This window comes from Daphnia pulex, chromosome 10 (assembly GCF_021134715.1).
Source record: "Daphnia pulex isolate KAP4 chromosome 10, ASM2113471v1".
NCBI lineage: Eukaryota > Metazoa > Arthropoda > Branchiopoda > Diplostraca > Daphniidae > Daphnia > Daphnia pulex.
In genome coordinates, this window is record NC_060026.1 from 3,101,297 (window position 1) to 3,128,305 (window position 27,009).

General features: G+C 39.4%; 5 protein-coding genes and 2 long non-coding RNA genes across 9 annotated transcripts; 6 read left to right on the top strand and 1 right to left on the bottom strand.

Moving 5' to 3' along the window:
• Positions 1 to 17: 17 nt before the first annotated feature.
• LOC124205290 (hatching enzyme 1.2-like) lies at positions 18 to 9,151 on the top strand. Of its 3 annotated transcripts, none has more exons than XM_046602674.1 (9): positions 18 to 99; positions 171 to 288; positions 349 to 421; positions 514 to 669; positions 740 to 860; positions 933 to 1,120; positions 8,577 to 8,645; positions 8,720 to 8,829; positions 8,944 to 9,151. In XM_046602674.1, the coding sequence occupies exons 2-9, from the start codon at positions 190 to 192 to the stop codon at positions 8,989 to 8,991; spliced, it is 864 nt and encodes a 287-aa protein (XP_046458630.1). In that variant the 5' UTR covers positions 18 to 99; positions 171 to 189; the 3' UTR covers positions 8,992 to 9,151. The 3 variants fall into 3 exon arrangements, with proteins under 3 accessions (XP_046458630.1, XP_046458628.1, XP_046458627.1); XM_046602672.1 differs by lacking the exons at positions 8,577 to 8,645; positions 8,720 to 8,829; positions 8,944 to 9,151 and adding exons at positions 1,197 to 1,265; positions 6,680 to 6,789; positions 6,854 to 7,131; XM_046602671.1 differs by lacking the exons at positions 8,577 to 8,645; positions 8,720 to 8,829; positions 8,944 to 9,151 and adding exons at positions 1,197 to 1,265; positions 1,339 to 1,448; positions 1,513 to 1,773.
• On the top strand, positions 5,369 to 5,607 carry LOC124205295. Its single transcript, XR_006879279.1, has 2 exons — positions 5,369 to 5,425; positions 5,499 to 5,607. It is a non-coding gene; the product is annotated as an uncharacterized LOC124205295 (long non-coding RNA).
• On the top strand, positions 5,654 to 6,150 carry LOC124205294. The gene is made up of 3 exons (XR_006879278.1): positions 5,654 to 5,746; positions 5,832 to 5,984; positions 6,053 to 6,150. It is a non-coding gene; the product is annotated as an uncharacterized LOC124205294 (long non-coding RNA).
• On the top strand, positions 7,456 to 11,378 carry LOC124205291 (zinc metalloproteinase nas-8-like). Its single transcript, XM_046602675.1, has 8 exons — positions 7,456 to 7,486; positions 9,825 to 10,010; positions 10,066 to 10,218; positions 10,294 to 10,414; positions 10,489 to 10,673; positions 10,786 to 10,854; positions 10,927 to 11,036; positions 11,150 to 11,378. Exons 2-8 carry the CDS (start codon positions 9,848 to 9,850, stop codon positions 11,198 to 11,200), a joined length of 852 nt encoding a protein of 283 aa, XP_046458631.1. The 5' UTR covers positions 7,456 to 7,486; positions 9,825 to 9,847; the 3' UTR covers positions 11,201 to 11,378.
• A 2,562-nt stretch (positions 11,379 to 13,940) lies between these two features.
• LOC124205395 (astacin-like) lies at positions 13,941 to 14,702 on the top strand. Its single transcript, XM_046602822.1, has 4 exons — positions 13,941 to 14,028; positions 14,144 to 14,264; positions 14,322 to 14,518; positions 14,629 to 14,702. Exons 1-4 carry the CDS (start codon positions 13,941 to 13,943, stop codon positions 14,700 to 14,702), a joined length of 480 nt encoding a protein of 159 aa, XP_046458778.1.
• A 1,899-nt stretch (positions 14,703 to 16,601) lies between these two features.
• LOC124205396 (zinc metalloproteinase nas-13-like) lies at positions 16,602 to 18,380 on the top strand. The gene is made up of 8 exons (XM_046602824.1): positions 16,602 to 16,693; positions 16,782 to 16,963; positions 17,027 to 17,173; positions 17,269 to 17,392; positions 17,460 to 17,644; positions 17,719 to 17,815; positions 17,858 to 17,966; positions 18,076 to 18,380. The coding sequence occupies exons 2-8, from the start codon at positions 16,801 to 16,803 to the stop codon at positions 18,121 to 18,123; spliced, it is 873 nt and encodes a 290-aa protein (XP_046458780.1). The 5' UTR covers positions 16,602 to 16,693; positions 16,782 to 16,800; the 3' UTR covers positions 18,124 to 18,380.
• A 2,295-nt stretch (positions 18,381 to 20,675) lies between these two features.
• Positions 20,676 to 23,388, bottom strand: LOC124205297 (ervatamin-B-like). Its single transcript, XM_046602678.1, has 9 exons — positions 23,233 to 23,388; positions 22,998 to 23,150; positions 22,790 to 22,912; positions 22,670 to 22,720; positions 22,511 to 22,593; positions 22,302 to 22,437; positions 22,142 to 22,217; positions 21,159 to 21,249; positions 20,676 to 21,095 (listed from the first exon to the last, which is right to left on the bottom strand). Exons 1-9 carry the CDS (start codon positions 23,320 to 23,322, stop codon positions 20,882 to 20,884), a joined length of 1,017 nt encoding a protein of 338 aa, XP_046458634.1. The 5' UTR covers positions 23,323 to 23,388; the 3' UTR covers positions 20,676 to 20,881.
• Positions 23,389 to 27,009: the final 3,621 nt, after the last annotated feature.

Genomic DNA, 27,009 nt, shown 5'->3' on the forward strand with positions numbered 1-27,009 from the left:
AGCCTTGTTGTTTTACAGTAAAAATATGGGGCTATAAAAATGGGCAGCCGAAAGCTGTTGGATCACTCGTGAAACGGGCAACTCATCGACAACAGAAAGGTAAATGTATAACTTTGGTGCTCAAATTACTTCTGTCCAGCTCTAAAAATAAATTCACTTGATTTCTGTAGCTTTAATATTGAATGAAAAATGGCCCATTCGTTAGTGACGATGCTGACGCTTTCCGTCTTGTGCCTTTGGCTTGGATCAGTCGCAGGAACGCCCGTTTTATTTCCCATCAATGAACGCGTAAGTCTAAATCATTCTAAAACAAAACTATTCAGATCATTCAAATTGTTGGTCAATTAGTCGGACGATTTCCAACCTGGATCTCCACTCACTTACGAAGAACTCAAAAGCGGCATCTCCAGCAAAGCGGACAGTAAATTAAAAAAAAAAAAAATAGATATTAATTTCAATTGTAGTTTGATATTCTACAGTTGGCATTCAAAAATCCTTGTGAAAAATTTACAGAAACCAACAGCGATCTTTGGGAAATTCCGTGGGAGAAGCAACACCCTGGGCTCGTTGAGGGCGACATCATGCCGACGGATAAGAAAAATGCCATCATCAATCCAGGCGGACTTTGGCCCAACAAAATCATTCCTTACGTCATCGATTCAACTTACAGTATGTAACACAATTGCGTCATTCACGTCAGGATTTTAATTTCAAATATTTCGCTCGCAATAATGAAAAGCAACCGAACAGCGAAATGTCATAGCGTCCGCCATGGACGCCTACCACACCAAAACTTGCATCCGCTTCGTTCCGCGCACGACCGAAACCAATTACATCAAAATCTACAAGAGCGGAGGAGGGTAAGATTATTTCAAAAGCATCGCACATTTTTCAAATTGACCAAACTACGAAATTCAACATTGGAAATGAAGTTGCTGGAGCTACATTGGGTTGCTGAACAGAGGTCTTCAAGAAGTGAGTCTCGACGACGGATGCGTCGCAAGCTGGGCGCCCGGAGTCGTCATGCACGAGCTGATGCACACCGCCGGATTTTGGCACGAGCACATGCGCCCAGATCGCGACACCTACGTGTCCATCAATGTGAACAATGTTTTGACTCGTGAGTACATATAGGCCTATAATGGTATTCTTTTCATGAATAGTCTAAAATTGATTCATTTAAAAAAATCCTGTAGAATACAGAAGCAATTTTGACAGGCTTTCAACGACGCAAGTCACTACTCTCGGACTTTCTTACGATTATGGTAATGTTGTTTGAGGGTGTATTCGCAGGGGAGGAAATAAAGTTACGTCAAAATTTTTATTTTGAAATTTCAGGTTCTGTCATGCATTACCCGAAGAATGCCTTCGCTATAGATAACAACATTGCCGTCATCACGCCGCTGATTGGAAATCCTACCATAGGTCAAAGAACAGGATTTAGTGACGTAAGCAATTCTCATTATTTTCCCTCTGCGTCAATCTATAACTCTGTTTAAAATCTCACCACAGTTGGACGTGCAGAAACTCAACAAGTTGTACAGCTGCTCAACATCCACCTGTTCAGGATAAAAAAAATCGACCGGCTAAAATGACAAAACTTCGATTCAAGTCGTCGCCTGTTGCTGTCGCTATTTTCGAAATGTCAAATTCTTCGAAACTTTTCAAACAAAAAATATCTTTTACCGTTTTTGTTTTATTATTTTGGTGGCAAGGGTTGGAACTGGAGAACCGGTGATAGATTGATTAAAACATGTTATCAATTTTTCAATACATTGCTATTGCGAAAATTAGCCTCAATCGAAGAGTTTTGAAAATGGGCAAGTCAAAAAAATAACGGGCTGATTGCTTCCCAACTCGCGTTCGGAATCCGTACGAAAATAGCATACATGTTATTGTGTGGACAGTTAGGAAAAGTACATAACCCAAATGGCCATCTGACTCGACACAGACGCGTTCTAATTAGCTGGCGTTATTTGCACTGTAGATTGGTTCGAATCAGTCAACTGGCGCAAGCAGATCTTATGTAAATATAGACATGGACTGAGCAGGGCTAGAACCGAAGCGGCTGTTGCGCTCACTGTGAAATCTATTCAACCTTGACGCACTGAAGGGTGCTAGATTCGAAATGTACTCAAGTGTACTTGCAATAGGAAGCACGGACTTTTAGACAGCCGCTTCAGTTCCAGCTAATCAAATCAATCAAATAAATTTGAAAACAAGAAAACAGACTACTACAAAAAAAAAATGAATCCTTTTTTGGAGTGATAAAACTGATAATCGAAATTGTCAGAAGGGGATCGTCGATGATAACAATGTCCATAATATCAACAAGTGAAAAGAATTAAAATTACAGTTAAAAAGTATACTCAGGAATGGGAATCGACTGAAAATGCGCGTTAGCTTTTAGCAAAAGCAATCAAGAGAAATAGGAACGTATTCAAATTTCTTGGTTCCGACTGCTTCAACGCAAACAGGTTCACCACAACCGAATTTCGAGTAATTATGGAAAATACTTTCAAAATGAGGTTAGTAAAAAAAATATATATATATACATCGACTTCCAGTGGAAACAAAATAGAACTCATTTATCAGAGCAACAAGTTCGACGATTGGATTTTTAAATTCACAAGACGGACAAGAGGTGCAGAAGAAAACTGACCACTTCAAATTTCGGTAAGCTAAGTCGATTGCACGAACGACACCTTGATTTCAGTCTGCTGAAATATTTTCGTCTTTTAACGCAAGACAAAAAAAAAGATGAGGAGATAAGATTGTCAATTGCATCCTTTGCCCAAAGAATGACTATGCAAATAGCGAAAACCTTTGGAGTATGGGATTGAAGTCAAGAAAGTCCAGCTATGCCATCCCATTTAAAAATTTAGAAAAAATTGTCATATGAGAACAATCACGGAAAAAATGTTCTGGCAATGTGAAGGAAGAGGATAACGCCGATTACCTCTAAAATTGTGTCAAGACAAAAAAATTCTGAAAAAACTCTACACCGGAGCGTGTGTCCAAACGAGAGTATGTGGGGAAAAAACAAAACTAGACCTTTGCTCAGTTGCAAGGACTAGTAAAGGCTTTTCACATCGGGCCTCCAGTACCAGCGAAAATACGAAACACATACAGGCCGATTCAAGGGTAGTTTTCAATTTCAATCGCCAGCGATTTTCCCTATAAGGAACACGAATAGTGTCTATCAATTCCATTAGGGCACGAAAAATAAAGTCTGGCGACTTCTTTTTTAACTTCAAAATGACGACAGGTTGACAGTGGCTCTACAGATTAATCCAGGCAAAACACACGCTGAACGAAGACAACTGTAAAATATCATCAAAGAAGCTTCTTCATAAAGACAATCGCAATTTTACTATTGCTCAATGGTTCAAGTTTTCTCCAAACCAATAATTAAAGAAAGTTGGGGCCGTTACTCGGAAGCAATTGCCTACGTACACATATCCATCTCGACGAAAATGAACATGAAAACAAACAGAGTTGAGCTAGAAACTCGAGAGTATACCAGAAAACTGATTGACATGATGTGATCATCCGAAAAAGTTTACGTGAAGGTAAGTACAAAATCGTCAAGTATACTGCGCGAAAATGCCTTCAGTTCAGTCTTGTCATAAAGGTCTAACACAACACCAATCAAAAAAGAAACTCAAGTACTTGGAGTGAGTATCTTGATTTTCAGCACCTGGGCGATAACAACAAGAATACCTTGATCGAAGCAAACCTTAAAAGATTTGGAAGAAAAATTGACAATAGACGTAAAAATAATTTAGAAATGCGGTGTCCAAAAAGCCCTGAAGCAAGAAAAAAGCTGCAAAGTTAAAGAATTGCGCTAACTCGTGGCTTATTACACTCACGGCAGAATTATTCCTTATTCGATTTCGGTCAGATTTTTAGTGGACAAGAAGGGGCCAGGACAGTTTTGCCGAAACTATGCTGACCCCGTTGAACGAAGAAGATCGTCTTGAGATTCGACCTAATCTCGAGAGACCCAATTGATGAGCTTGGGAATCATTAAAATTTTGTCAAGCAGTGATGAACATGGAGAATGTTCATCGAGGGTAACGATGACTCAAGAAGCCAATACTTGTGTATGTGTTTGCTCTCCGTCCACATATTTTGCTGCCAAAAGGCAATTGAGCAATTTGCATGGGAGCCATCAGTTGGAGGATGTCCTAACCAACAGCACCAAAAGGAAAAAAAAAAAGGCATAAATTTTCCTACCTTGAAGCCCGGGAAATTCAGCCAGGCATCTCCAAGTGCTTCATCCGCAGAAAAGTTGAACACGTCAGGCAAGATGAGGACGTCCTCGTAAATCAGCAAAAAAAAATGGATGACAACAAAACTGGCGCTTGTTGTTTTATGAATTATGATGGTGGCCAGCTCAGAAATCAAATCTGCAAAAAGAAGAAAAATGGAAACATGAAGTCGCATTCTATCTAAACAAAGCAAAATGCCAATACATGCCACACATCTGGTTACATGATAATTGCAAGCGAAAAACCTAGACAATTTCGGGCCAGATCACTCCTCTTAATGTAAAGCTCCCATTTTCATACGATTTGTTTCTAGATTTGAAGTTATTTAACTGCTTAAAAAATGTGTATAAAACTATCGAAGAGACACGAGACACGACCGACACGACGATCACATTTTTGTAAAAATTTGTTTTACTACAATTAACGCCGTTGCCAAATAAACTCTTGCCCAGCCTACCCCGGAACTAAGTTGAAAGTTACAACAAAAGTTTTGCATCCGGACATTCCGGAGAAACTGGGTAGGATTAAATGGAAAAATTTTTTTAATTGAACAAAAATGTTGCGAAGTAATGAATTTTGTAACGAATATTATCATTAAAACAAGCAAAAAGGGTTGACAAGTTGTTAAGGGAAGGAAGCTTGTTGAGGTGGAATTGATACCCTTTGTTCGTATTTCATTGACTGCGCACTATGCTTTAATTGGACCGCTTTATCGGAGCGCATGTTTTGCATATCATTACACCGGTTCACAAGGGTGATGTCCTAGCATACATTAGCCTTATTCGACGAGTTTCAGAATAAGGAACTAAACAAATAAAGAGTATAGCTACTTCCCAATTCACGTTTGGACTTGGCAAGAAATAGCAAAATTCTTCCTTGAACATCTCTCGTTATTGGAAACACATTCAGATTTCCATTTTATACTAATGGAGTTGAGTGGAGAGTTACTGCGCATATACGTTGACGAATGTTTACGGTTTCGACGCAATAGACGAATGACAGGACTGTTTCAGATTTCCAAGCGAAAAAATTAACACTAAAAAAGAGTGTCGCAGCACTGGAACAGGACAGTAAAATAGGGGACTATAAAAATGGGCAGCCGAAAGCTGTTGGATCACTCGTGAAACGGGCAACTCATCGACAACAGAACGGTAGATGTATAGCTTTTGTGTGCTCACATTCTTTCTGTTCAGCTCTAAAAATAAATTCGCTTGTTTTCTCTAGCTTTAATATCGAATGAAAAATGGCCCATTCGCTAGTGACGATGCTGACGCTTTCCGTCTTGTGCCTTTGGCTTGGATCAGTCGCAGGAACGCCCGTCTTACTTCCTAACGATGAACGCGTAAGTCTAAATCACTCTAAAACAAAACAATTCAGATCATTCAAGTTGGTTAATTAGTCGAACAATTTCCAACCTGGACCTCCACTCACATACAAAGAACTCAAAAGCGACATCTCCAGCAAAGCGGACAGTAAATTAAAAAAATACCTAATTAATTTCAGTTGTAGTTTGATATTCTTGAATTGCCATTTAAAAAAACATTGCAAAATTTGCAGAAACCAACAGCGATCTTTTTATTCCGTGGGAGAAGCAACACCCTGGGCTCGTTGAGGGCGACATCATGCCGACGGATAAGAAAAACGCCATCATCAATCCAGGTGGACTTCGGCCCAACAAAATCATTCCTTACGTCATCGATATATATTACAGTATCTACACAATTGTGTCGTTCACGTCAGAATTTTGATTTTAAAAATATTTCTCTCGTAATAAAAAGCAACCGAACAGCGAAATGTCATAGCGTCCGCCATGGACGCCTACCACACCAAAACTTGCATCCGCTTCGTTCCGCGAACGAACGAAACCAATTACATCCAGATCTACAAGAGTGGACAAGGGTAAGATTATTTCAAAAACTAAATGGCCCTTTTCAAACTGACCGAAGTACCGGTATGAAACTTGTTGCTTGAATGAAATTGTGGAAATCTAGTTGTTGGAGCTACGTTGGCATGGTGAACATAGAAGGTCAAGGACAAGGATTGGGTCTCGACGACGGATGCATAGCAAGCTGGGCGCCCGGAGTCGTCATGCACGAGCTGATGCATGCCGTCGGATTTTGGCACGAGCACATGCGCCCAGATCGCGACACCTACGTGTCCATCAATCTGAACAATGTTTTGATTAGTCAGTACATACGCCTAATGGATTTCTTTAAAAAAAAGTGAAATATTCATTTTTAAAAAATCTCATAGATTACAGAGGCGACTTTGGCAGGCTTTCAACAACGCAAGTTACCACTCTCGGACTTCCTTGCGATTACGGTACAGTTGTTTGGAGGTGTGCTCACAGAGGAGGAAGTTAAGTTCCATTAAAATCAATATTTTTTTTTTAGTTGAAATTTCAGGTTCTGTCATGCATTACCCAAAGAATGCCTTCGCTATAGATAATAACATTGCCGTCATCACGCCGCTGATTGGAAACCCTACCATAGGTCAAAGAACAGGATTTAGTGACGTAAACAATTCTCATTATTTTCCCTCTGCGTCAATCTATAACTCTGTTTAAAATCTCACCACAGTTGGACGTGCAGAAACTCAACAAGTTGTACAGCTGCTCAACATCCACCTGTTCTGGATAAAAGAAATCGACCGGCTAAAATGACAAAACTTCGATTCAAGTCGTCGCCTGTTGCTGTCGCTATTTTCGAAATGTCAAATTCTCCGAAATTTTTCAAACAAAAAATATCTTTTACCGTTTTTGTTTTATTATTTTGGTGGCAAGGGTTGGAACTGGAGAACCGGTGATAGATTGATTAAAACATGTTATCAATTTTTCAATACATTGCTGTTGCGGAAATTAGCCTCAATCGAAGAGTTTTGAAAATGGGCAAGTCAAAAAAATAACGGGCTGATTGCTTCCCAACTCGCGTTCGGAATCCGTACGAAAATAGCATACATGTTATTGTGTGGACAGTTAGGAAAAGTACATAACCCAAATGGCCATCTGACTCGACACAGACGCGTTCTAATTAGCTGGCGTTATTTGCACTGTAAATTGGTTCGAATCAGTCAACTGGCACAAGCAGAGCTTATGTAGCTAAATATACTATTGCCAGCTGCTGTTTTGCGTCAGCTTGACGAAACTATATTCAACCGAGTTATAAATTGCCTGGCTTCACTCGTATCGCTCGACAGACACTCTCCGATTCACGGTACGATTCAGAATAATCCGCTGGTCTTTCATTAATTACAAAATTTAAGTTTTACATTAGGTTTAATGATTTCATTTCTCTCTTGTTGTTATTTCAGAGGTAAAATTGAGTTGAAAATGAGACCCGATTTGTTTATGATGGTGTTGGCAATCTCAATGTCATGCGTTAGTTTTGAATCAATCACGGCGTCGCCTGTCTTGACGCGCGACACTTTCGAAGCCGGTGATCCAATCTCCGAAAAAGAATTGAGTGACGCCATTTTCAGCAAAGCCGCTGGTAAATTTGAACTATCAACTTTTAACCTTTTAATTTTTTTGGTATTAGTTATGGATTAGGATATTTCATAAAGGGTTCGACTCGGATGCTTTCATTCCGTGGGACCAACAACATCCTGAGCTCTTTGAAGGTGACATCGTTCCGACGGGAAAGAAAAACGCCATCATCAGTACCAATCAATTTTGGTCAAATGCAAAGATTCCTTACGTTATTTCGGCGAGTTACAGTATGTTCGTTATTTTCCTAACTTGACTTTTTAGTCTTTGCTTCAACTCGACCTCCGTATATCAACTCATGTGTATTTTCCAACAACAACTCCGATCTTTCTAATATTAGCTGCCGCCCAACGGAAAGTCATCGCCTTTGCTATGAACGAGTACCACAAGAAAACCTGCATCCGTTTTGTTGCTCGAACTAGTGAGGCCGACTACATTCAGATAACCAAGACTGGCAGCGGGTATTTGAATGACTCCTTCGGCGAAATTTTGCCATAATAATTTAACTTTTTTAAAAAGGTGCTCGAGCAGCATAGGTAGAAATGGTGGCGCCCAAACCGTGAGTCTCGACGACAACTGCGTCACAAGCGACAGGCCGGGCGTCGCAATTGCACGAGCTGATGCACGCCATTGGATTCTGGCACGAACACACGCGTCCGGATCGTGACACCTACGTGTCCGTCAATTTGGACAACGTCCAGCCAAGTAAGCTTATAACCGAGTATTTTTTTTTAATCATATCGTAGCAACGTCGTATAGCGAATTATTAACAGCAGTTTGGACATTTCTAACTTTTTCAAATAAACTTGTGCGCGTAGAATACAGAGGCAACTTCATTAAAAAGTCGGCAGCTCAGGTCACCACTCTCGGACTGTCTTACGACTATGGTAAAGTGGTCCATCGTCTTTTCTCACCCTGTGCAGAAATTGCAGAGACGATTCAAGAAATTGTTTTCTTTCAGGCTCCGTCATGCATTACCCAAAGAACGCCTTTGCAATCAATCCTAGCATTCCTGTCATCAAGGCACTGAAAGGAAACCCTGTGTTAGGACAAAGAGCTGCATTTAGCGCGGTACGTAAAGTGCGTCTCAACGTGCACAGATTCGCAAAACAATTATTTGAACAAGTTGAATTGATCCGCTGGGAAAATAATTCCAAATCATTTTTTTTTTTCAAATTTGAACAGCTCGACTTGAAGAAAATTAACAAGTTGTACAAATGTGCGGCCAAATAGTCTCCCTGATTCTTGGATTCTATATGGCATTGGCTATAAAATAGCGGCTGCTGGCAACTATACAATCCACCTTCCGTCAACGTCTTCAAGTTGATCCTCAAATGTCAATCCTATCCAATTTAACCACTATGCCGTAGTACACATCCTTTGTTCAGCATTAGTGGTGTTTATTCATTTTCAAATTCAATGGCGCGCAATTCAAATGTGGCAATGTTCCATGCCCAAGTTAGCGCTAGCGTGTTTATTTTTAGGGCTAACAAAATCATTAAAATCAATCTGGCATAACAACAATCTGACGTTCGTGCTTTAATGAGAATTCAAAAACTTTGAGAAATTATTGGAAAGAGCCGCCGTTTCGAAACAGTTGTCAATGCTAGCTTTTTAAAACTGTTTTTCAAACGAAAGCAAGCGTTGCAAGTGTGAAAGAATGGAACCGTGAATAGTTTTTAAAAAAATGTTAATGGCTCGCAAGCGATAGAGGCGCAAATTGCATCTGATTCAATACAGATGCGTGTTCAAATACCTATGTAGCTTTATTAGCACTACAAATTGGTTCTAATTAATCAACGGTGGCGCAGGCAGATCTTATGTCAATATTGCCAGCTGCATGTCTGTACCAGTGTACCTATACCATACAAAATTTGTGTTCAGCTTAACGAAGCTGCTCAACTGAGTTATAAATTAGCAGCTGCAAAGGACTGATTATCACTCGTATTGCTCGAGAGACACTCTCCGATTCACGGTACGAAAGAAAAATCCATTGGTCTCGATTAATTAACATTTAGTTATACGTAGCATAAAATTACTTCACTCCTCTTTTGATATGATTTCAGAGCAAAAAAAACTTAAGTTGAAAATGAGGTCAGATTTGTTGCGGATGATGCTGTTGATCGCTGTACTGTCGTGCGTTAGCTTCGAATCAGTTACAGCGACGCCTGTCTTGATGCGCGACACTTTCGAAGCCGGTGATCCAATCTCAGAGAAAGAATTCAGTAACGCCATTTTTAGCAAAGCCGCTGGTAAGTTAAACAATCTTCCGCTTTTTTCGGTTAATAATGGGCAACTTTCACGAAGGAATCGGGTCGGATGAATTTATTCCGTGGGACTTACAGCACCCAGAGCTTGTCGAAGGCGACATCATGCCAACGGGGAAGAAAAACGCCATCCTCAACTCCAACGGACTTTGGCCAAATGCAACGATTCCCTACGTTATTTCTACGAGTTTCAGTACGCTCCTTATTTTTTTAGTTTTCTTAGTTTTAATTTTCAACTTCCCTGATGCCTTTTCTACTACTTAAAAAGCTTCCGCTCAGCGCCAAGTCATCGCCTTTGCTATGAACGAGTATCACAACAAAACTTGCATCCGTTTTGTGCCCAGAACTAGTGAGGCCAATTACATCCGCCTCGGAAAGAGTGGCCAAGGGTATTCGCATGAAATCAGAATTTTGAAAAAATGCTGATACAAATCTTACTATTTGTTTACCAATTATCTTTAAGGTGTTGGAGCTACGTGGGTAGAATCGGTGGCGGCCAAGACGTGAGTCTCGACGACGGATGTATCTCAAGCCGGGCGCCGGGTGTCGTCATGCACGAGCTCATGCATTCCGCCGGATTCTGGCACGAACATATGCGTCCGGATCGCGACACTTACGTGTCCATCAATCTTGATAACGTGCAGAGAAGTAATAAGCGCATGGCTAAGTATTTGTTTGTATAAGCGGGGACCGGTAGCGATTTCTAGTTACAAAAATAATTACGTTTTTTTTTTTTACTGTCGCATTATCTTTTCGTTAGAATACAGAGGCAACTTTAACAAACTGTCGACCACGCAAGTCACCACCCTCGGACTGTCTTATGATTACGGTAAAGTGGCCTGGCGTCTTTTCTTTCCCGTGAAGAGATTACGGAAACGACTAACGAAAAATTTCCTTTCAGGCTCCGTGATGCATTACCCTAAGGGAGCCTTTGCCGTGAATCCTAGCATCCCTGTCATCAAGGCAAAGACAGGAAACCCTGTGTTAGGACAAAGAGCAGCATTTAGCGCGGTACGTATACCGATTGAGTCTCGACGACAAAGCAAAAAATAATGCTTTGAATGGATTGAGAGAATTCATTAGATGAGAAAAGATTTTTAAGATTAAAACAAAAAATTATACAGCTCGACCTGCAGAAACTTAACAAGTTGTACAAATGCGGGACCACCTGTTAACTGGTTTCTTGAAAGTGGACTGGCTCCTGACAACGAAAAAAACTACCTTCCGTCTTGGTCTTCGCCGCTATAGGTCTGTTTCCCCCTGTTATTCTATAGAAATATTGGATTGCAAAGAGGAGGTTTTCTGTTTTGTGTTCGGTGCATTTAATCAATACACATACTTTTTTGAGCATTATGTCGTTTCTTCATCTGGAAATTTAATTGCGCGTTAAAAATACTTGAAAATTAAAAAAAAAAAAAAAAAAACGAACTACAACTTCAAATGTTTCGATTCGCTTATAACCTGAAGAACTTTGGTATAGATGGCCAGATCGATTATTTGGCATCATTTGAATACAACAAATTAAGACTGCGCAATCATCACATTAATTTCTGCGTGACGGACAGGGCGGATCAAATCTTAATTTAAAAACTGTTTTCTTTTTCCCCCAAAATCGGAAAATACAAAAAGATGGTAGAAGTGCTGAGGGTAACGAACTCAGTGTCGCATCAACAGACAGAAATCAAAATGGAAGAACAGCAAAATGATATCGCTAAACATATCTTAAAATATATGGATTGACTTTCCATATAGGGGAATAAGAAGCTGAATTTCGCAACTTACAAGAATTCTATTAATTTATAGCTTTAAAAATTCTACAAAGATGTTTAAATCAATAAGAAAAAAATTAATCCTTTCGTAGTCTGATAATCGAAATTGTGGTCCATTCATCAGATGTATACGAAAAATTTAAAATTGTTTTCAATTCCACAACAAATGAAGATCGTCATTGATTGAAAAATTTCCGTAATAGCAACAAGAGAAAGAAATTATAATAACAGTTTAAAAATGTACGCTCAAGAATGGAAATCGACTGAAAATACGCGCTAGATTTTTGCACATGTAATCACAGAGAAGAATGTGAATGTATTAACAATTCTTGGTTCCCTCTGTTTCGACGCAAAGATGTTCACCCCAACCAAATTTCGAGTAATTATGGAAATTAATTCCAGATTGAGGTTAGTATTTCAAAAAATCTCGTTAACGCGAAAAACATCCGCTGGAAACAAATATACGAAAGCAACAAAATCGACGATGAGATATTCAAATGCTGAAGCTTTTGCTGAAGCTGCTGAAATATTTTCGTTCTTATGGTCTAACAGTAAGACGAGGAGACAAGATCGACACAGTTGATTCTTTGGCAGAAACTTTGGCTTTACAAATACCTAAAGCCTTCGGAAATATGGGATTGAACGGGATTGAAGTCAAGGAAGTACAACTGTGCGATCCCTTTTGAAAATTTGTCATATGAAAACAAATACGAAATAAACTCTCAAGACATTTTAAAGGAATAGACTGAAATTGTGCGGGGAAATAGCTGAATACCTCATCCGGAGCGAGTGCCCAAACGAGAGCTTGTAAAATACTCAGCTAGATTTTGATGCTGCTCAGTGGCAAGGACTAGTAAAGGCTCCTCGCATCGGGTCTGCGCCTTGGGTACCAACGAAAATCCGAAACACTAACAAGCCGATTCACTGTAGTTTGTTTAAATTTAAATTGATAGCGTTTTCCCTTATACAGATTATTGATAGCGGTTATCAATTCCATTAGGGTAAAATCCGGATCACTCCGAAAAAGATACGGAAGGGTAAGCACAAAATCGTTACACATAAAAAAAATTAAAATACTGCGCGAAATGCCTCCAGTTTAAACTATATAGGAGTCAAACACACAACCAAGAAAATGAGATGTCCAAATTTAAGCTAGGTAGGTAGCTGCAAAGTGAAAGAATCGCGCTGAATAGCACTCACATTCAAATTCGTCCTAATTCGACTAAAATCACATGTTCAAGGCCCGTCCTATTCTCAAAATACTCAGTTGATGCTTGCAACGATACGCCACCAAAAAGAAAATGGGCTGAATTTTTCCTACCTTGAAGCCAGAGAAAAACAGCAGAGCATCTCCTAGCGCTCCTTCCGCAGAAAAGTTGAATACGTCAGGCGAGCGGAGATGGGAGAAAAGTCGTCGTCGTCGTGAACCAGTTCATAAAACTTGCACTCGTTGTTTTTGTGATGATTGCCGGCTCAGGAATAACATCTGCAGAAAGAAGAAAAAAGGAAACATGAAGTCAAATTGTAAGTATTAAGTAAAATGGCAATGCACCCCATACATCGTCTGGTTACACGATAAGTCCTTGCCAAAAAATTTAAATTTGACCAAGTTTGAAACAGGACATTACTCTTATAAAAGCCCTCATATTCATACTTCTTTATACCGTATTTAGTTTTCTGCCTGGCTGTGTTTCCCGCATATCAGCACAAGGGCGATCAAATGGCTCTTGTGAAATAAATGTAAGCGTTATTCGACGAGTTTTAGAGAATTAAACAAATAATGGGTAACTCCCAACTCACTTTTGGAGTTGATAGATACGAATATAGGCCTAGTAGGCATGTTATTAAGGACAGTTCGGATAAGTATACATAACCCAAGTTGCCATCTGATTCGAAACAGATGCGTTTTCATTTAAGTAGCGATATTTGCGCTGTAAGTCTGCTGTAATAAATCAACCGACACATCTTATGTCAATACTTTTGTCAACTGCATGTCTACACCTACGAGTTATAAATTGCCACAGTTGCTGCCTATCATTCGCAGCGAGACTCTTTCCGATTCAGGATTCACGCCACGAAAGAAAAATTCGATGCCGTTACAGAGCTAAAACTAAGTTGAAAATTAAACACCATTTGTGGCGACATCATGCCATCGGGAAAGAAAAACGCCATCCTCAACCCGAACGTACTTTGGCCAAAAGCAAAGATCCCTTACGTTATCGCTGCGAGTTTCAGTATGTTTCATTATTTTTCTAACTCATAACGAGAAAGTCATCTTCATTTTCTTTCATTCAACTTCCTTTGTCTCTGGTGGTGCGTCTTCTGTTGACTCCGTTCTTTTTAAAAAAGCTTCCGCCCAGTTGCAAGTCATCGACTTAGCTATCAACGAGTACCGCAACAAAACTTGTATCCGCTTTGTTCCTCGAACTAGTGAGGTCAACTACATCCAGATCGTAAAGAGTGGCCAAGGGTATTTGAATGAATCTTTCAACGGAAATTGTTAAATTTTTATTTCATTTTGAAAAAGGTGTTGGAGCTACTTGGGTAAAATCTGTGGCGGATGGATGTGGCGGCAAGATTTGAGTCTCGACGACGGATGTGCCTCAAACCTGTCGCAGGGCACCGTCTTGCACGAGCTGATGCACGCAATCGGATTCGAACACGAACACCAGCGTCCGGATCGTGACAAATACGTGTCCATCAATTTCAACAACGTTGAAAAAAGTTGAACTTGTTATTACCTAGTATTACTGTTAAACTTTCAAAGCCTTTGTGCGTAGCGATTTGTTGACAACGGTTACTAGGTTTAACTTGTGTTTTTCATGGTGCGTTAGAAAACAGAGGCCCACTCGAAAAACAGTCGACAGCGCAGGTCACCACTCTCGGACTGCCTTACGATTACGGTTAAGTGGTCAATCGTCCTATCTATCCGCGAAGAAATTGCAGAAATGATTGACGTAAAGTTTACTTTAGGCTCTGTGATGCATTACCCAAAGCACGCTTACGCCATCAATTTTAGTATCCCTGTTATCAAGGCATTAAAAGGAAACCCTGTGCTGGGACAAAGAGCTGGATTCAGCACAGTACGTACAGTGCGTTTTGCCGTATACACAGATCGCCAAATAAGTGTCTGAATAAGTGGAACTGACCCGCTGGGAAATTTACAAAAAATAATTTGTCAAAGTTTGACAGCTCGACTTGAAGAAAATTAACAGGTTTTATAAATGTGGGGTTAAACAGTCTCCCTGAGGATCTCCGACACAAGCTAAAGAGAACCGTTGACTGCTGGCAACGATAAAATTCACCTTCGATCGTCGTCTTTAACAAAATGAAGTTAAAAAAGAAATGACATGTTGATATCCCCAAAAAATTTGATTACAAATAGGAGATCTTGTGTTATGTTTCCGGTGCATTTAACCAATGTGCCGTAATACACACCCTTTGTTCAGCATAATGCCATTTCTTCAGTTTTAGATCCAATGGCGCGTATTTTAAAATGCGGCTATATTCCATTCCCATCTAAGTTCGTGCATTTGTGAATAATTCGGGTTTTAACGAGCAGGGTGAAGAAAGTTGGTTGGTCCACATAGTTAATTACGTTAACTGTGACCTCATTTACACACTAAAACCTGGATTGCTCACAGCTAAATCATGGGAAAATAAAATGTCGCCAGTTGTATTCGCAATCATATTCGTACACCCTCCCAATTAAATCTTAAAAAAAAAAAAAGAATCTGAGTAAGAATCTCAGTTTGATGATTTTATTTTGTGGGACAAAACAAAATCATTTTTGAAGGAGACGCCATGACTTCAGCGGAACACTATTCTTTTAAATAGCTTTGGTCGAACGCAATTACACCTTACGTTTATAGCTACTGTTTTCTCTCGCTCTTTTGATTATCTCCGACAATAGCACGTGAACAACGGCAAATGATTGCGCATTAGCTAAGAACGAGTACCACAATAAACCGTTTCTCGGATCAGCGAAGCCAACTGCATCAAGATAAAGAATGTGATGAAATTAAATTATTAAAATAAGTTTCTCGAGCTACGCAGGCAAAGAGCTATGTGTCCTGATCGTGACGCAAATGTTTTGATCAATTACACTTATCTCAAACTGCGCAATACCATGAAAATTTTCAGCGTTGTTTAAGAACCCCCACCTCGCTGACAAAGCAACAAAATCTCCAATTTCAACATATGCTAATTCAACAATTCGCAATAAAGTACAGTAGCTAAGCTAAGCTATAAAAATTGTTCGGTAAAATGGATTTGGTCTGGGTACAAGCTCGTACTTTATTGTGCCGCATACTGATCCTTTATTGGCCCACTTTAAATTACCGAATGAACAGTGGCAGTCGGCCATCCTCAGGGGGTTAATAATGCAACACCTCGATGCGTGATCCAGCTATCAGAGAATACCAGGGTTTTTATGGGTTACAATCTTTACAACAGTTGAAGGCGTCAAACAAATCGAGAGATGAAGTTTAGCTAAGTGAATCAAGTCATAAAGAATTAGGACGTGACATTGCTGGGCCCTATATACTGCAGAGAGCAAACATGGAAGGCATACCGTGCTCTGTGCACGGGTTTTCCCCGTTGAGCTGGCTCAAATAAAATCGGTAATGCCCCGCACGATAAGTGCTTGGGGCTCAAGTTTGACTCCATACAGACACGTACTCAATTGGCTCACGTTATTTGCACTAAATGAATTGGTTCAATTAAGTCAAGTGACGTCCATTGGGGGCAGCAGATTGGTATAAATACCTGCATGCGAAACCTTCTTCGGTATACGATTCGTTTTCAGCTTGACGAGACTGCTCAATCGAATTCAAGGGGACACTTCAACGTTGCTGGAAATTATTCGCACCTCTCAATATAGGCGCTTTCGAATTCACGGTAAGAAAAAATGAAATCATTACTGCTGGTCTTAATCGATAAACATCGATAAACATTTAACTTCATTCCTCTCCTGTTACTGTTTCAGAGCTAAAATCAAGTTGAAAATGAGGCCCAACTTGTTGATAATGACAATCTCCGTGATGTTATGCGTTACCTTCGGATCAGTCGCAGCGACGCCTGTCCCGATGAGCGACACTTTCGAAGCTGGTGATCCACTCACCGAGAAAGAATTCAGTTACAACATTTCTAGTAAAGTTGCTGGAAAAGGTAACTAAACAATAGTCTTCGCCTTTCATTTTTCCCGAGTGACTTTCGTCAAATTCCATTAAGGGATCGAGTCGAACGATTTCATGCCGTGGAACAAACAAAATCCCGAGCTTTTTGAAGGCGACATCATGCAAAGCAAAACGAAAAACGCCATCCTCAATGGGCGTTGGCCAAATGGAAGGATTCCTTACATTATCTCGGCGAGCTACAGTATGTTGGTTTTTTTTTACTTAACTGAGAATTAAGTTTTCTTAGTTTTTATTCTGACGACTTTAATTGAACATCGGTTACTGCTGAAAAAAAAGATTCGGCTCAGCGTCAAGTCATCGCCTTCGCTATGAACGAGTTCCACAAGAGAACTTGTATCCGCTTTGTTCCCCGAACTAATAGTGATCCACACTACATCCGCATCCTACCAACTGGTCAAGGGTATTATCAAAATTCGGCTAAGGGATCTACAAAAAATCGATAGTTGTATCGTATTTTTTTTTTAAAGGTGTGCGAGCTATATAGGTAGAATCGGTGGTAGCCAAGATGTGAGTCTCGACAGCGGCTGCATCTCAAACCTGTCGCCGGGTACCGTCATGCACGAGCTGATGCATTCCGCTGGATTTTGGCACGAACACACGCGTCCGGACCGCGACAGATATGTGACCATCAATCTATCCAACGTTAATCCAAGTAAGCTAATAGCCAAAGCATTTTGATTTCTACAGAGCATTTTTAAATTCTACTCTCCCATTATCGCACGTTAGGTTACAGATTCAACTTCAATAAAATGTCGTCAGCGCAGGTCACCACCCTCGGATTGTCTTACGATTACGGTAAAGTGGCCTATCGTCCTTTCTATCCGTGATGATTACAGAGACGATTACCGAAAAGTTTTCTTTCAAGTTCAGTGATGCATTACCCAAAGAACGCCTTTGCCATGAATCCCAGTGTCCCTGTCATCACGGCACTGATTGGAAATCCTACTATAGGCCAACGATCGGCATTTAGTACGGTACGTATTATACAAAGGACGAACGTTGTGACGTACATGGACAGCAAAAATCAGCTCATTAGCCGGGGAAATGTTTTAAAATACCTTTTTTTCTTTTTTCTTTTGACAGCTCGACGTGCAAAAACTCAACAAGTTGTACGGATGCGTGGGCAAATAGTCTCTCTGATAATATCCGACATTAGCTGTAGAGAACTGGCTGTTAGCATCGATGCAATCTACCTTGGTCTTCATTCATCCAATGAAGCTAATTCTAAAATGCCAAGTTCCTATCCCTAATAATCTTCCCTTTTATATTTGTTTATTCCCTGTTAGTAGTACTTAGAAATATTCATTTGCAAACAGAAAACCTACTTTTGCGTTATTATACCAATGCATTTAACCAATACGCCGTAATACAAATACTTCATTGAGCATTATACCATTTGTTCATTTTCAAATTCCATGTGCACACCCTTCAAAATGCTTGTGATCAGACTGTCAATTTAAATAACGATCTACAATTGTTTCAGTACGCTTATAACCTGAAGAACTTCGGTAAAGAGTATCTAATCAATTATTCAAGACGGTAAACGTGCTGAAGGTATCGATGCAATTGTCGCATCAACAAACAGAAATCAAATCGAAAGAACAGCAAAATGATATCGCTAAACATGCTCTAAATTGTAGATTGACTTTCCAAATGAGGCGAGAAAAAAAAACCAGGGGTTTTGGCTCCGAAACAATGGCAAGTATTAAGAAATAGTAAAATAAAATTTTATTTTGCTATTTTTATCGACCATTTAAAAAAAAGAAGAAGCTACTGGAAAACCCTTCGAGGTCTAGTAATTGACTTTATGGAAACATTAGCTGTACGAAATTAAAGGTATTTTTCACTATTCTTTTCCCATAAACAATGACGTAGTATCAAGGTGGAGAAGAACTACAATAACGATTCAAAATAAAAACAAACAAAAAATATTAAAAAGTCGAAATCGACAAAAAATTACCAAAGATTTTAGAAAGTGCAATAAAAAGGAGAAAAGGGGGAATACATTCAAATTTCCGCGACTCTTTCAACGCAAATTACCAATAACTATGGTCAAACCAAAACGACCTCATGAAAAAGTATTTCATGGAGGTTTCATCAATGTATCTGAAAAAGTCAGATGAGATTTTCAATAAGGGGAAAAAACAATCAGGTAGAACGCCTTTGAAGCTTAAAGCATTTAATTGTTCCCAGCCCATTGCTGTGAGGGACAGGGGAATCCACGGCTTGCAGCCAACACGCCAAACGAAAAAATATTGGATGGACGATCAATTTTGGGATTAACAAACAAAAGAATTAAATAACTCCCTAGAGAGATTCAGACGTCGGCAAAGGTTTACACAGTAAAGAAACGCGTGTCCGAAAAGCTCGGAAAACTCCAAAGTAAAAGAATTGCGCTGACCCACTCACGTCAAACATTTCCTGATTATACTGTGACTACTATCATATATCTATAGTGAACCTGAAGGGCCATAGGATAGTTTTGTCGAAACTATGCTGACCCACATGAACGAAGAAGATTGTGTTAACTCGAGAGACCCAATTATGCTTATAACGATACGCCACCAAAGAGAAAACAAGCATAATTTTTCCTACCTTGAAAGCTAGGAAATACAGCCAGGCATCCATTTTCATAGAGCAGCCAAGTTGAATACGTCTGACGCGATAGGGAGAAGAGTGTCCTCGTGAATACCCCCACATTCACATGAGTGTACACGAGGACAGAGGAATTTAAAGGTGGGGAAGAAGAGATGAATCGTCCGACATCGTTGGATTCTCCATCAAATGTTGTGCTAATTACCTACAAAATACAAGAATGATTAGAATGGAAAACAATTACAAAAGCCAGAAGTAAAGATATAAGTTGAAAATGAAAGAGTAGGAATTTTTTAAACGAGAGAATATAAAGTTTCAATGGAGCACACTACACATACACAAGTCATGCAAATCATTAAATTAGATACAGACTAAATGAGGCAGGGGTGGAAAAATGAATACCAAATTGATGAAGCTGACAAGCTGGACACTGCTGCTGATGACGCTGCTGATGAGGTTGAATGATGACAAGAAAGCTTCAATTCTTGTTAATGATGATGGCTGGCTCGACTCAACGTCTGCAGAAAGAAGACAAAATTGAAAACTCACACTGAAACATAGTTAATGACAAATCCATGTTACTGTCTATGGTTACATGATAAGTGCTCGACACAAATCAAAATTTTACAAATTATTGAACCGTAATATTCCATTTATTACAGCCACACGAATCATCCTAATTAATTCTAAACTATTTACCTGCTATGCAAAGTATATTAAACTTATCGAGGAGACAAGAGAAGACACGACCGACACGACACACGACACAAAGATCACATTTTTGTAATTTTCTGTGTTTCGTAGAATTTTAGCAGCCATTAACACGGTTGCCAAATATATTCCCGCCTAATTCTCCCCCTTCCCGCCCCTCTGGCGGCGCCAAGTTGAAACCAACACAATGAAAAATAGGGCGAGAAATGTAATAAGAAAAAAATGTAAAAATTTAACACGAACTCACTAAAAAAAAGAAGAAAAAAAAATTATTCTAGTAACATTTTTTTAAATTAGAATCAGCAAAAGGGAAGGCATCTGGATTTCGGAGTGATGACTGATATTACCCTGGTATTACCAAAATAATTGCGATGGGATTTGTTTGCTATGATTCCAATGTATTCGATATAATTCTTGCCAATCGCCCACTTATCACAAAGAATTTTGCCACAGGTAATTAAAAACCACACCCTTTGTAAATTGTCAAATGTTTTAATAGAGATTATAGGAACTTGAAGAGAGCCGTACTGATTAATCCAGTATTTAGCGAAGGAACTCATTAAGAGCTTATTAGCTTATTATCTTAGGCTGCTGCCACAACGTAGGCGGGATAGGTTTCAACGCTGCACTTGTTGACACCGCGCTTCATTAGGATGTAGCCACCAATCCCCCAACTGGTGCCCCATGTATTACGAACGACCCAATAGTTAATGCTCTTAAGCACGCCCCATCCAACTACGACAACGCCGTGATTGACATCCTTTCCGTCACAGGCCGGATCATCGTACACGCCACTCCTATAAGTAAACACATTTCAATTAAATCGAGGGATCAGGAGGCATGATAAACAGTTAACTTACGAGTAGGAATAAAAGGAGCCGACCACAGTAATGGCAACTGCCAGAGGGCCGTATTTCGTCAGAGCTATTTGCATCTCAGTGGCGTTTTCGGCGGGGGTTGGCAACTCAAAATTTGGGTGTACGAGGATTCAGAATCTCAGAGATTCCGAGAGATTCTAGAGATTCTGAGGGATTCTGAGAGATTCTACGAGATTCCTGCGAGATTCTGAATCAAGTTTTCCCCAAAATTCCGCTAGGGGCGCCACTAGTCCTTGGCCCAGTTTCTCTACAGAAGTATGCACTATGTTACGTAGTGGGCGTAGCACCGTTTTGGCGTTTTGGCATGCTATACAGCTTATATAGACATGTAGATCGTATTATCTTTAAGATAATTTACTGATAGGAAAAGGTGCTACAATAGGTTTTGTAAATTATAGTAGGATGAAGTAATCTGATAGTTAGAAATTAGATAGGTTTGAATTAAAAGTCCAGATTATTAATTTTAAAATAAAATATACGGGGAAAATTAACTTTAATTGCTGGGAATTATTGGTATATTATCAATTAAGTTTTTTTAACTATAAATTTTTCCCACCCCATCCTCCATTCATGAGCAGATGAAAAAATGTGTGCGCCACCCAGCGGTGGGAAAAAGGAGGGAAAATTAAAGAAGATTTGGCGCAACCCATATTTTTACATTTTGCAGTATTTCTAGTGCATTTTTTTACAATTGGAGCTTTTCAAAGACCAAATCTACAAAATATCTGGAATTTAGACGGTTTTGGGGTAGTTTAAAGTTAAAAAAGGGGGTTAATTTAGTGAGATTCTGGAGATTCTACGAGATTCTATGGGATTCTACGGGATTCTGTGAGATTCTGAAGATTCTACGAGATTCTGAAGATTCTATGAGATTCCGGGGATTCTGGAGGGATTCTTAAGATTCTGACAAGATTCTGGCTAGGGTGTACGAGGATTCTGGGGAGTTGCCAACCCCCGGTTTTCGGATTCGACGTAATCGAACGAGGAAACTTTGGCTCCGATTTTACACGCACATTTCGAGCAGAAGTTGCAGGTGTTTTTCTTTGTAAATTATTCGCTTGATTAGTCCTCGTTTACAAATCATTTATGGTCGCCTGTGTATCTATCAATGAAACGACAACTTACTTTTGCGGTGTAAGGGTAAAGCGCTTCCTTAGCAGATCCACCAACCTTCTGCAAGTGTTCCCACGCTACGGTGTACCATCCACCATTACATCCCATGTTAGTGCTGGCAGTGTCGCAGTCAACCAGTTGCTGTTCGCTGGAATGTGAGAGAGATAATTAGGAGGTCTAAAATTTCTCTGAAATTAAAATTTGTTATAGTTTGGACTCACCTTAACACAACGGCTCGTTTGGTTTTCAGGCATTTGGAGAACTCGAGCGGAGCGATGGCACTAAAAGCCCAGCAGCTACCACACTGTTAATTTTTAAAAAAGCGCGGCAATTTTAAAATGTTACAAAATAGTAAATTAGCTCAAATTTAAAGGTGGTACCAAACGTTGGTTTTTCACAGCAGCCAGGCAAGTGTGATTACGGTAGTCCAACTACTCAACAAAAAGACAAGAAAATTAAGATCCTTCAAAGCAGACATGAATAGATTTGTGGACACGTACGCTAGCAGCAATACGAATAGCTTTGCGATCGTTATGGTGACCGCTCTTGGATATTAGCGATCGAGGTTTGGAGGTTAGTTGAGGCAACACAGTTCCTAAAAGTTGATTCAATTCCTCTTCCGTCTAGAGTAGAAATTCGATCAGAAACGCAAGTGAATGAAGATAAATAAAAATTGATGATCGAAAAGTGCGTTTCCTATTTAAATACCCTGTCGGAGAGTTTATTGTGTGTCTGTTTATAGGTAGAATTGCCGCTGTTGTGCTTCTTGATTTTGGCGTCTTTGTTGAGGAAAACTTGTTTTCGCATTTTCTCCTGCTTCCCTCCGTCAACCGTTTCATTGTAATTTTTACTGTGTTTTGTCTGCAGAAGAAGCGATGCGATTTGAAATAATCAATTCAACAAATTAGTAAACCAAATTTTCTGCTCGTATAGGTTAAATTACCTTGTAATCTTTCCATTCGGCGGTAGCCTCAGATTGGCCTTTGATGGCTATTACGATCATAAGAACAACGGATACAAAAAGAACCTTCATTTTTTGCGACTAGCGATCCTGCCTGTCCTGTCTTTTTAAAAAAGAAATATTATCAAGTATTATTTCACTGAAAATGATGAAAAGGCTTATCCAGGATTTCCGTTTCAATATGCAGCTACTGAATAAATGCTCATAGTTTCACTTCACGTCCCGTATTTTTCTTAACATTAGAAATAAGGTCCACCAAATTGTGAAAGTGGGAAATTACGTATTCACAGACACGCTAGAAATGTTTCTGTCTGGTGTCCATCTGCGTTTTTTTTTCTTTTTTTGAATAGGGTAGCAGTTGGGACCGGATACAATCTAGACTATACAGTCTAGCATCTGTCAGTTGCGCCACATGCCATACAACAGTAGTACTGTCGTTAGCGGCAAAGTAGTAGTAGTAGTTGCACTATATAAGTTGTACTATAAGCAAGACAATAAGATACAGTACTAGGAGGCCTTATACTGTTAATAGAATTAAAGTTCTGTTGAAAAAACTTTCGAAAATTAGTTCAGTTATCTATCAATATCGGACAACATCCTGCATGTGGTTGATAGAACAATGGCCATATAGAAGTACCGGATTCTCTTGGGTAGGGTTTGCAAGAAGGTTAAGAGTTAATAATTACTTTTTGCAAATTCTCTCCTAGAGAATACGTTTTACTCGAAGCTACACATCAGATACTCCGATCTGACTCCGATTACTGATGAAATTCTGTCAAAATATTATTCAATTAATTCATAAAATTTCTGATTATTAACATTCTTCTAGAACACCACATCTTCCACCAGATTAATATCTACATTAATAGGCTACTCTAAATTAATAGCCAAGCTATTATTTTTTGCTGTAGATAAAAAGGTAACTTGCGCTATTCCCATTTAATTAGTGTCCCATGAATTCCGAACGATATGGTATAGTAAACTCGATTGAGATTGACCCAGCAACACGCTACAGGTACACGTCGTTGTAAACTCAACTCCTGTAAGATATAAATGTACCGCCGGTGATCGGTGAATAAAACCAAAAGTTCCAAGAAAAATAATTAATGAATAACACGGACACGTAAGAATAAAAGCTGCCGTCAGCGGCAATGGCAACTGAGGCCCGTATTTCTGCAGGTATCAAGAGCTCGTCTGCTATAAGTGCATCACTCACAATTGCGCAGCTCGTTTAGGTTATTCCGCACGTTTCACAGAAAAAGGCAGACTGTTCGGGCAGGTCTAATCACTTAATTCTGAAAGGGATAGCTGGTAGCATTTCAATACAGTTTGCGTCATGCCTCATTTTAACGCTATACATCTGCGTTTTCGGGATTGAATGGCTTCCATTAACTGCACTATAATACCTGGACAATAGAACTATAGTTGCATTTGGTGTTTGGATTAGTTATTGGATTTTAAGAAATGTTGTTGTATATTAATGAAAAGTTGAAAACACCCACTGAATGAAGACTCCTCCCATTCGGCTTTTTTCTGTTCCAGTATCTATGGTTTTTATAAAAATATGAGTTATTGATGAAGTGCTAAGATGTGACGCGCATCTGTTTTCCGGACATATGGTATAGACTACGTAACAGACAAGATGAAACCGGATATGGAAAACGAAGCTTTTATTCGTTTGGCCTGCAATTATTCAAATTTCGATAGAGCTTGTGTGGATTCACTATAATGTCCATCATTGTCGTTTGTCTTTGGCTGGCGGGCTGGCGGCCTTGGCTTTTTTATTTATTCTTTGGGGGAAGAGGGGAAAATTATTAAAAAAAATAGAAGGAAATCATTTCAAATTGCTAGATAATATAGATCCCAAAATAAAAATAGTACGTCATAAAAAGTTATTATTATCAACTCACATCATCAGTCACATGTTGTGTTAACGGGATTTGGCAACGGCGTAAATTAATGGCTGCTCGAAAAAGTGTACACAACAAATGAAATTTCAAAAATGTGTCCGGGCGCAGTGTCTCGGATCTCCTCCACAGTTCCAGTTCAACTTCAACACTTGATGCAGGAATTTAAGCTGGTAAATTGCTTTAAAATTTTAAAATAAAAATAGTTCGTTAATGGGGGCTTCGATCAGAGTATACTTAATACTTATCATGGAATTATCAATGCAAGATCTCAATCAGTGCACGGCATGGCATGGCAAGACATACATTTTGCATTTAGTTTGTTTGCAATGCTAATTCATGCTTCCTATTTTCTTCTTTGTTCAGATTTGAGTGCTGAGCTTGCCAGCCCATCATCAACATCATCAACTTGTGCACGTCAGCATCAGCAGCAGTGTCAGCTAGGGTGGGTAGGTACATTTTGTGATACTCTCAATAATTTAATTTAATCAGTGATGTCTTTAAATGATTTATACATGACTTGCACACGTGCAGTGTGCTAGGTTCAAACTTAACATCTTCTCGTTTATTAAAATGAATGATATAGATATATATCCATCTTATTTTAAAGTTCCCCTTACTTGTAGATTCCATAAATATTTTCCACACCATATCTATTATTTTTCTTTTGTGCAGGTAAACAGCATCCGTTTTTTTGGGGGAATTCACCAATGACTCATCAATCATCTCTTTTTTCCCCCTTTAAATCCCCAAACATCCTCGTGTACACCCATGTGAATATGTATGTATTCACGAGGATGCCCTTCCTCCCACCTCGTCTTACGTACGTTCAACTCTTCTGTCTGGATGGAGCACTTGGAAATGTCTGGCTGTGTTTCCCAGGCTTCAAGGTAGGAAAAATTATACCTATTTTTCCTTTGGTGGCGCATCAGTTGGGTCTCTCGAGAATAGAACCAGCGTCAACATGATTTTTTGCGTTCACGTAGGTCAACATATAGTTTAGGTCTGTCCGTTAGTGTAATTCTGCCGTGAGTGTGTATCAACGAAATCCTTTTACTGAGCTTTTCGTACACACTTTTTTAAATTTTGCAAAGCCTTGCCCGTCTTGTTGGCATGGCTTTCTCTGAATAACCCTCTAGGGAGTAATTTAATTCTTTTGTTCAAATAGGATCACACAGTTGCACTTCCTAAACTCCAATTCTATTTTCTCAAAGGATTTTCCTATTTGCCAAGTCAATGTCTGTAGGAATGATGCAACTGCTAATCTTGTAGCCTATAGTCGTCTTGATGTTTTACGATGAAAACGAAAATATTTCGGTACACTGAAACACGATATGTTTTTCGTGCAGTCGACTCTTGGTTTCCAGAAATCGAAATGGACAGTTTTCTCCTGTATTTTCTGGTCAACAATTTTGTGTGTTAGAAAAATTAAATTGTCGAACCTATTTTTGCCTTGATCAAGGAATTCTATGCTCAAATAGAATTTCTATCGCATTTTGATTGCTTGAATACAAATCAAAAGCAATCAAGTTGTGATCGAAACCTGTTACCGTGTCCCACGGACAGCCCGAATATGTTACGCAATAGCTAGTGTCGAAAAACCAGACACACGGCGAGCTGTCGTCCTGTAAAGTTTGACAAATTATTTGAAAATATTTCCATAACGAATCAACTCATTCAATCACTTTTTTTTAATACGTGGATATTTTTCTCCTGCTGAAAGTTGGTCGGGGAAATGTTGTCTATTACCTTACTAACGTCATTTGGTTTTGGCTAGGCCTTTTGATTTTCTCGGTGGGAAAAAAGGGGGAATAAATGCTCACAAGGAAGTCGGTTAAAATGGCTTTTTTTG